This window comes from Helianthus annuus, chromosome 12 (assembly GCF_002127325.2).
Source record: "Helianthus annuus cultivar XRQ/B chromosome 12, HanXRQr2.0-SUNRISE, whole genome shotgun sequence".
Lineage (NCBI taxonomy): Eukaryota > Viridiplantae > Streptophyta > Magnoliopsida > Asterales > Asteraceae > Helianthus > Helianthus annuus.
Genome location: NC_035444.2, coordinates 97,117,813 through 97,128,754, shown reverse-complemented (window position 1 = coordinate 97,128,754; position 10,942 = coordinate 97,117,813). Strand labels below are relative to the sequence as shown.

Here is a 10,942-nt window from a genome sequence, read left to right as displayed (position 1 = left end):
GGCTGCCGTGTTTCAACTTTAGGTTAAATAAGTTTATAAACTTTTAACATTTAACCCATCTATGTTTTACTACTTTAAATTTAGTCCTTAAAACTTTAAACTTTTACATATAAAGTGTAAAACTAGTTTGTTTATTTTAACGTTTAACCCCCTCTATCTTCACTAGTTTACATTTGGTCTTCAAACTATAAGTTTATACACAGAAAATATAAACTTGACATTATAAATGGTAAACCGTACCGGAATAGCGTACTGAATCGTACCGGAATGAACCTACCCCCTACGTACCGAATTCGTGCTAACTAGCGAATCGCGAACCCGAACCGCGTACCCGAACCAGAGCGAACCGCGAATTAGGTAACTATGGTAAGAACACATACACGGTTAATCAAAACAATGGTGTAATCACTGCAACTTTACAGAATAGGGTGCATTGTTGCTTAAGTTGAATGTGGATTTAAAGAATAGGGTGAAAAGACAATTTTACCCTCATGTGCATTGCACATGACCAGATTTGACAGAAAAATCTAACTGGGTTAGGGCTAAAGGACAAAACGTGTATGATTTGAAAACATGAAGTACAAAACTCGTCAATTTTAAACATAAAGGACAGCGCCTGCAAATGGGTATAAAGATAAAGGACAATCCTTGCAATTCACTCTAGTAATAATGAGATAAGTCATACCTCCTTAAAAAATACCAAGAATAAACTAGTGTTTTTATGGATGATTTATTTTTAAGTAAACAAGTAAAATATACATATATATTGGGTGTATGAATTATATAAATAGAGTTAATTGCCAAAATCGTCTCTGGGGTTTGCGCAGGTTTGCCATTTTCGTCTAAAATGACACTTTTATACCAAATCGCCCCCAAGGTTTGTAACTTTTTGCCATTTTCATCCAAACCACTAACTTAGTTTATTTTTTCTGTTAAGTTGAGGATATTTGGATGTAACTGGCAAATATAAAACCACTGGGACGATTTTGGCAATTTAATCAAACTCTTTTAATTTTATTTTATTTAATTAATTTTGTTACATATATAATAAAAAAGAATATACATGCAATTTTTATATTAAAAAAATAATAGCCTTGTCACATAATTTTTATAAATTTTCATCCAACCAGTAACTAAGTTAATTTTTCTATGAAGGCGAAGGATGTTTATAAACTAAGACATAAATTAATTTCTAATTTTTTATATAGATCAGTTTTATAAAAATAAAATATACTTAAACCTCTAAATTTTATAAAACTAAAATGCTGGTGACCTTATTGAAAAAAGTCAAATAAAAAAATCTTATCATATGTACCAAGCTTGTAATTAATCTTCTACTCTTTTAAATTCGCTCCTAAGGAAAAACAGAAGTCAGTGCCCCCCCCCCCCCTATCAAACAACGTATTGTTACCAAACCTTATAATTACCCACCAAATTGTAATTATAATGCTATGAACCAAAAGTTTCTTTACTCAAGCCACTTAGAATAAGTATTAGTTAGTTACCCTCATAATCTTAATTAAATAAATATTTTATTTTTACCAACATATTTCCTAGGTGCTCAACACATTTAAATATTATGTAACGTTTTACAATTTTTTTCTATCTCTACAACTGATAAATAGTAAAAGTTGTAATCGATTGTTATGTGTTGCACACCAATGACGTTTTCTCTTTATAAAACTGATTTATATAAAGAAGCTGTAAATTAATTTCTGTCTTAATTTACAAAATTTAAAACTTCCTTCACCTTAACAGAAAAAAAAAACTAAGTTAGTAATTTAGATGAAAAATTATAAAAATTATGTGACAAAACTATCAATTTTTTTCTAAGAACTCAATGTATATTTTTTATTATATATGTAACAAAAATAATTAAATAAAAGAAATTAAAAAGGGTTTGAGTAAATTGCCAAAATCGTCCCTGTGATTTTATATTTGCCAGTTTCATCCAAATATCCTCAACTTAACAGAAAAAATAAACTTAAGTTAGTGGTTTGGATGAAAATGGCAAAAAGTTACAAACATTGGGGGCAATTTGGTACAAAAGTGTCATTTTGGACGAAAATGGCAAACATGCTCAAACCTCAGAGACGATTATGGTAATTAACTCTTATAAATATAAATTGAAGTTATAACTAAAGAGGGTGTGTTAGTTCATACCAAGAATGTTAGATGAAAACAAGATTATGATGACTTAGATTTGAGTTTTTTAGATGTTGGAGCTTGAATATGTGTATGTGAAATTGGTGGAGAGGGAGAAAGAGCCAAGAGGGATAGCAAAATGTAAAACATATGGGTGGCTTTATGATGTGTTAAAAGTAGTTTAATAATTATCAAATAAATTACCCTAATTTAGATACTAAGTTAAACTCCAGACTCTCTAAACTAGACCAAACTACTAACCGGCAAGTGAACCGATCAATTCTTGTAATACCTCGTAAAATCACGTCCAATAATGTATTGACACGTGTAATAAACCCTAATAAAGTCAAACCTTGAATTTTTGGGACTAATTTTTCGAAAAATCGAAAAATATTATTTATGAAAGAACTGGAAGTATAAACATACTTAAAATAAGTTTCTAAATAACCTTCTATGGTTTTATATTCACAAATGAGCCACTTATTGATCAAGTGTAGCCGTTTGCGTAACTAATTGAAAGTTTGCGCAATAAAGGGTTAAAAGCGTCAACATGTTAATTCTTACCTTTGAGTGACCTTTTAACAATCCAAGAGCTTCATGATATTTGATTATACTCTCGAGAATGCCAATCGTTGGCCGTCCAAGGCTTTTATGTCTTTAAGTGACGTTACGCGCAACTTTGTAGATATAAGGGGTTAAAAGTGTCAATATGTTTAATTATACCTCTGAATGACCTTTTAGCAAACCCAAAGCATTATGATGTTTTATAATACTCCCGAGAATACCTAATATGGATTTAATAAGGCTTTGATACTATTAAATGATGATATGTGCAAGTTCGTGCATTAAAGGGACTATTTGCGTCAAACTGCAAAAGTCTATCGATTTGTATGGTATCGAACCTTCCGGAATATGACCATAAGTTATACATGCCCCAAATATCCTTTACATAGCTTAGATATAGGCTTAGAGGTGTTTGGTGCGCAAAAATAAACTTATTTGATCAACAGGGACTAAAAGCGTCAAAAAGTGCACAAGTTTGCATTTTCGCGCATATCTTACGTTCTGAATATATCCGGACATCCAAAAATTTATGTAAGCATTAAAATATTTCATTTTAGTGTTTGGCGTGATAAAATTCCATTCGTCGCGTGATTTGGATCGTTTTTAGTGTCCGTTCGTGTTTCGTCGTAATTCGTCGAACAACGGGATCATACGACCAAACGAACCGACATCCGACATATTTTTGAGTATGTTTCATGTCCCTTATGTTTAGGCTTCATTGTAGAGCCTTATAAATAGCTTAACGGGCCATAAACATGCCAAACGTGACCTTAAAAGCTAACAAGGACCAAATCTGCCATTTATGAAACTTCTGTTGCTGATCAGACTTCAAGGCGGGCCGCGTAAGATCCTCATGACTCTTACGCGAGCCGCGTGAGCCCATCAAAGTTGCAAAACTGGTTTTTCAAACCAGCAGCTGGGTTTCCTTGAGTTGCAAATGGTTTTTAAGTATACTATGGGCTATTTTTGATGCCCATGGTTTACCAAATCAATGGGTAAGAGGTGTACGGTCCAGATCAAAGCTCATTTGTCGATGAACGATCTTAACGGTCCTCAAATCCTATAAATACCCTTCCCCACTTCCTTCATAACCCACACTTGATTCTGAATTCTCTAAGTTGGAGACCTTGCTCTTTATACCTGAGAATTTAGGATCAAAACCTCCTTGCTTGGACCCTTTGTAAGTGTCCTTTCATTCTTAATTTAATTATTTAGCGTTATAGCCGAAAAGTCAAGCGTTTTCAATAAACGCTTTGACTTTCAAACGGTTGAGCCATTGTTCGCAACGAATATGGCTACGTGACCATAATTAGGTAGGTGTTTATCCCTCAAAAGGGCACCTCCTAATTACCACGTTTACTTAGTTAAATTGTCGGGTAAAATAAAGTCAAACGGGTTAGTTTTAAATAAAACTCATAATATTAATATAAAAGTCATAGAATCTGTTTTGTCACTTTATTAACCTTGTAAATATTAGTTGAACATGTCTAAGCATGTTCAACCCGACAATTCTAAGTATAGGCTCGGTTCGGAACTGAAAGTCGTAAAAGTTGACTTTTGCTTTGAATTTCAGTTCTGACCCGATTTAGCTTAGCTTAGATATGCCTTAGGATTCTATTAGGACCAGGTTATAGGTTAGTATAACCCTCTGAGGTTATACAACCTGGATCCTTAGTTATCCTATTCATTTGCAAGTTTCCGTTGTATGCCTAATTGTTGACCGTTATGCCCTTTTGACCCTAAAACGAGAATTTTGAAAATGTGAGAGGACAATAATCTTTATTACTGATTTATAAACTTGTCCTTAAAATTTGACATCAGTTTGAGGTCTAGATTAGGAGTTATGCTCATTAGCGTAAATGAAATGCTTTTTTATTAGTTAAACGGCATAATTAGCGTATATCCTATTTAAACCCAATTTTTGATACCAAACCTTTTTACCTACTGATATAAAATAATATTTTGGGATTTTTGAAGATTTTTATTTATTTTTAGGCTGAGCATAACATAGGGTTCTAAGCTTGATTCGGTAATTGCCGGTTTTGCCCTTTTGGCCTATAAAATGAGTTTCACAAAACATTTTGACCCCAAACCTTTTGCCACTGATTTTATATGATAAATAAAAAATTTTAAGCTTGCTAGAATGATAACAATATCAGCTTTTCTTTAAAACCCCGAAAATCGCTTAAAAACGCCTTTTTACGCGTTTTAAGTGCATAGTATGTATAAGAACTATTATATATATATATATATATATATATATATATAAGACTCGATACCTACTGATATTTTTAGCAAATTTATATACTTTAAAAGTAAGAAAAAGTTTTAAACTCAGATTTCTAAATTTGACCTTTAAACCTTATGTATTATTACCAAAATGCCCCTTAGGTGCATAGTTTGATTATAAACAATAAATTTCACATATATGTAATACCCTACTGATATAAATTATTAAATTAAGTATTTTTACTGATCAAATCAGACCTGAATCTCAGATTAATGTTTAATATCTTTTATAACCTTTAAAATGACCAAAATACCCCTCTGGGGCATAAATTGGTTTTAAATTCGTTTTGGGCATAACGGAAGGTATCTTACGGATATCACATCATATTTAAGGCATATTAACTTAGGAAATCTGTATATGAATCTTATGGTTACTCGTTACTCATATTTCGCGTTCGGATCGGTTTATGTAACTAGTTTGCATAAATTGACCGAAACGGGTCAAACCTTATCATTTTTACTTCAAAATCCAGAATGTGTTTAGTTTACCCATATTATACAAGTCCCCAAACTTGTCGGGTCTAAATCACATTCTAATCCGGTATGCGCTTAATCTTGCGTTTTGAACCGTAAACCTTTCCTTAAAACTAACCGGTCTAAGTTTCAACTTAAATAATACCCGTTAGGAATCTAATAGGTTAATAAAACATTCGTTCCAGATTGAGAGCTCTAGTAGAAGTACTTGTGCTTGCTAATTAGAATATACGGCTGAGTATAAATTGCATTGCTAGCTCAGGTAAATACTTTTAACTTATTTTCCCTTATACGGGCTTGGGATACGGTATTATCAAAATACCGCTTGGTCGGGTGTAGAAACCTTTTGATCGGAGATGATTAAATTGCATAATCTCGTTTTAATCTGTATTGCTTGATAACAAATAACATTGGGGGTTAATGATCGTGTCCTGGATATCCTTAGCTCATTTAAAAAGTGAATGGCCACAACTTAAGCACAAGGTGTAGGCATAACACCTCCTGTTGCGTATGTAAAAGATATACTCACTCGTAAGGGTGTCTTTTTGTGAGATTATATTTGTGGTGTGTCTCTTAATCTTGATCGGTTTGCATAATCACCGGCCCAAAATGTTGGACAAACATGTAAATCGGATACAAGATTTTTATTAATAAAATTGTCCCAAGTTATAAAAGAATTTTTGTGCCCTGTGCATTCAAATCAATTTTGTTAAAAATCTTCAAAATGAGTCAGTTAAATTGTATTTACCAGTGTAAACTGACGTATTTTCCAAAAAGGTTAGGTGACAGGTACTGTATGTACATTGGCTGGGAGCTCAGGGCGTTAATAAGGAATCTTGCAAGTTCTAGATGCCTAAAGTCTGTTGAACAGTTTTCTTTTATTTGATCCGCCTGTGGATCCTTTACATCCCGTCTGTAATACTTTGATATTCTCATTCGGTTTGTAATATATTTATCGTTTGCTTCCGATGTGCATTAAATTGTGTTGTTTGACTATGATGATATCAACTACGTCATGATACTCCCCACCGGGCCCACCGGTAATACGTGGAAATATCAGGGTGTGGCAGGTTAGTATTAGAGCCAACATTGAGTGAATTAAACACTAGCCTTTTGTGTTTAATCTCAATGACACAATAGCACATTCATTGACTTTCTGAGTCTAGACTTAACATAGGAATACTCTCAATCCTAATCTGTAAATTATTGCTTCCAATTTTTATATATTGGATATGTCACCAAGCGAAGAGGCTGTATTAGAAATTCTCCACATCCGGAGCCTTGAAATGCTAAGCTTCGTACCGCAGCTAGAATGAAACGTGCATCCAGGGAGAGAACATTCAGAAGTAAAGTGAAGAAGAAAACTCCTTTTGCTGAAGATCGTTTCTTTAATAGTCCTTATAAGGACATATTTATCTTTCAGTCCCTTCGAGGACAACATTATTCCTTTCAAGTCCCGTTTAGGGCAAACCTGTACTTTCTAATTTTATAGTGGAATGATTAAATTTAAATTTTCATTCTAAACATGAAAAATGAAATAAATGAAAAATAACATTTCCTTTTATAAGATCTACCATTATAATAAAATGGCAAAATCTAAAAAAAAGGACAAGACCTAGCCACGTGTCATTTTAAGACATGGCCAAGATGGTAGTTCCTCAATTAGATTCAGATCCTCATTAACATCTCAATTTAGGATTGTTCTGCGCTTAATATTAAAAAGAATCTTAAAGGTGAAACCGAGCCTACATGTCATTTCAGACATGGCCAAGATGGTGAAACCTATTCAAGAGATTCAGATCCTTGTTAACACCTAAGAACGTGTTAGCACTCTTGACAAAAGTGATTCGAGAAAATCACAATAGTCATCCCTATATTGGAATTTTTTAAATTTCCTAATTTGGCCTAATGATCCAAAAATCATGGCTTATATCATCCTATAAGATGATCATATTATAAACATCCGTTAGTGATGAAGTGCCTACGGGCTAAACTTGTTGTCCGATAAGACAACGACAGTGGTGGTCTTTGACCGCTGTCTAAAGATGTTGGACTACGTCCAAGCATAATAGTCGGTAGGATCCATACGATCTCGACTAATAGCATCTGAAAAGATGATCATACCATAAACATCCCTTAGAAGGGAAATGCCTACGGGCTATATCTAATGTCCTAAAAGATAAAAGACAGTTGTAGTCTTCGACTCTCTGTCAAGAAAAGTAACCAACTATGCTCAAACCTTAAATGCCTCGATCTTATACGATCATGGCTTGTAAATTTAAAATTGTCCTTGTGATTAGGCCTGTTGTGCCACTTTAATATCCTTAATGTTTTATATAATAGGATAAATTATAATGAAAATACTAATATAATTAACAAATTAACCCATATGGTTTATATTACCAGGGTTAATGAATCGTCAAAAAATGATAATTCCATAATAACCTTTGAATAAATCATTGTCAATATTTATGTAGCAATCAAGCTACATGGCTGGATCAGATGAGGTTAACAGCCACCCGAAGGAGAACAATGATACTACCAGAATTAATATAACTGGTGCAGAACTACAGGCGTTAATAGATGATGCTGTTACTCGAACTCTTGACAGACAATATAATGAATCAAGTGATACACACTCTAAGACTCTATCTGTGGCTCGTAGTAAGCCCCCTTCTAAATCACATGAGTCAAAGGAAGACGATGTTCATAACTCGTCAAATCAAAGGAGTGTTCCGTCTAGACAGGTTGTGCTTCATCATGAGGCACCACTTAAGACCTGCTCATATAAGTATTTTGTCTCCTGCAAGCCCAGAGACTTTACAGGAGAAAAAGGGGCCATCGATTGCATGACATGGCTCGATGAGATGGACACTGTTGTTGACATCAGCGGTTGTGTGGAGCTAGATGTTGTGAAATTTGTTTCACAATCATTCAAAGGAGAAGCGTTGGCATGGTGGAGATCATTGCTCCAAGCCACGGGAAAGGTCCTACTTTACAACTTATCTTGGGATCAATTTGTTGCATTAATCAAGGAAAACTTTTGCCCTCAGCATGTGGTAGAAAAGATAGAAACAGACTTCTTGACTCTGGTCATGAAGGATTTAGATTGCCAGGCATACGTGACAAGTTTCAACACTATGTCTCGCCTAGTTCCCTATTTAGTCACCCCTGAACCTAAACGCATAGCGCGTTTTATTGGAGGCCTAGCACCAGAGATAAAGGGAAATGTCAAAGCATCTAGGCCAACCACATATAGGTTCGTGGTGGACTTATCCTTATCTCTCACCTTAGATGCAATCAGAAATAAGTCTGTTAAGGCTTCTGGCGAGGGAAAAAGGGAAAGAGAGGAGGAGAACTCTCAGCGATCTGACAAGAAGAAAAAGGGAGGTTTTAAGTACAAGAAAGATTCTGAGTTTAGGAAAAACTCGAGTCAGTCTAATAACAGACCCAAATGCAGTAACTGCAGAAAGCAACATTCTGGAAAATCTACAATCGACCCACGTGCTAAATTGTGTGGAATTTGCAAGACCGAGGGTCACAAAACTTTAGATTGCAAGGAGTTGAAGAACGCGACATGTTACAATTGTAACGAGGAAGGGCACATCAAAACCAACTGCCCAAAACTTGTAAAGAAGCATGGAGAGGCCAGGAAAACGAACGCGTGAGTCTTCCAGAGGAACGCCCAGGAGATGGTGCAGAGTGATGACAATATAGCAGGTACCCTTTCCTTATCAAGAAGTTTATGCAGAAATTTATTTGATTCTGGGACAGATAAGTCTATTATGAACATTAAGTGTTGTAAACTGCTGTCTCCGCCTGATTAGGACTTTGGTCACATAACGCGAGGTAGAAATTGGCCGATGATACTTTAGAAAATGCTCCAACAAATCTTAGATTGATATTTTATATCTATTAGGAATCACTCTTTTCTGATATCCTTATTGCAAGCTTTCAAGCTATCCAAATTCATCAATATAATAAAGACAGATGTGACATTTTGATCCCCTGTCAAAAAGATGATGGATTAGGTCCAAACCTTAAATGCCATTGATGGTCTTTTGTGACCTAGGCTAAGTATAATTGATATATATAATTAAATAACGTTCATTAAGAATGTTAGTACTATATTAGCCTGTATGGTTTAATGAAACCATGGTTAGTATATGTTAAGGCCACCAGGATGATGAATAGCAGTTGTTGGATTGCAACCAAGAAATTGATTCATTTGGTGATAGGAACCAAATCTTGAGTATGACAAACTCGGATAAGACATCAGTCACTCGCGCCATTGATGATTTGACACATGCTAGTGATGCTGCAATCATAAACCTTAGAATCTCCAAAGATGTTCTTCGAACTATGATAGATGCAGCTGTTGGAAAAGCTGTGAAAGAGGCCGTGAAAAAGTTGAAGGGGTCGAATGCTACTTGCTCCAAATCCTTCATAAACTATAAGTATAGCAAACTTTTAAAATCTTCCATAAGAATCATAGATATTAAGTGTAAGGTAAAACTTACAGACAAAATCATAGGAACTATTTCTTCTGTTCCTGTCAGAGATCTACGGTCGTAATTCTAGTATACCCTCTCTCCAGATGAAGTGCGTCAGAATATGTAGTTGATATCTCTTGATCTCTATCGATTAAGAATACCAGATGGTATGACAAAAAGCACCATATGAGGGCTGGTGTATCTTAATACGTTCCATAGATTGCTTCCATGCTTGATCAGTATGGAGGTTTAATGCATGGAACCAAAAAGATATTCCAATGATCATATGATACTAAAAGTCAACTAATGGTATTCAAATAAGATATCCAAGATGGAATTGTCCAAGTAAGTGTCTCTGATTAAGAAATCCGTAGACTCGTAATATGAATGTGTCCCTTATCTGACACAAGCAATGATGGGAACTGGAGCCTGAGATTTGGAAAAATCTCTATAACCTCCTTGTATCTAGGTTGTCGACTCCAAAGATTACCCTATCTACTTCCTGAGGCAAGTAGAGTTAAGATTAACATCCCGCTTTGGGCTGGAGTATTGTAAAAACTCCATGTTGATTATGGAATAATCGAAACCCTGATTAAGTAAGTTTTAAAATATAGGTTCATATAGCTCAACTCAAGTATTCTAAGAGTTTGATATTGTTAATTAAGAAAGACGGTTTATTTTGCTTATGCATTAATTACCGCAACCTTATTTAGGCAACAATTAAGAATCGCCATTAGCTGCCCAGGATCGATGATTTGTTCGACTAGCTGTGAGAATTAGCTATTCCTTGAGATTAGTTTTAAGAAGTGGTTGGAATAACCATCTCACCATAAAATAAGTTTTTGTATAACAATTATTATGTAAGTATCAAGGCTACTCCTTTGGGGACTTGTATAAATGGAATGTTAAACATCTATTGTTAGAACAATAGATTGGTAAGTCCAATTATCAGGATCTGAAAGTTGCACTGGAAACAA

General features: G+C 34.6%; 1 protein-coding gene across 1 annotated transcript; it reads left to right on the top strand.

Moving 5' to 3' along the window:
• The first annotated feature begins 7,961 nt into the window (after window positions 1–7,961).
• LOC110942694 lies at window positions 7,962–9,140 on the top strand. The gene is made up of 2 exons (XM_022184465.1): window positions 7,962–8,263; window positions 8,777–9,140. The coding sequence occupies exons 1-2, from the start codon at window positions 7,962–7,964 to the stop codon at window positions 9,138–9,140; spliced, it is 666 nt and encodes a 221-aa protein (XP_022040157.1).
• The last annotated feature ends 1,802 nt before the right edge of the window (window positions 9,141–10,942 follow it).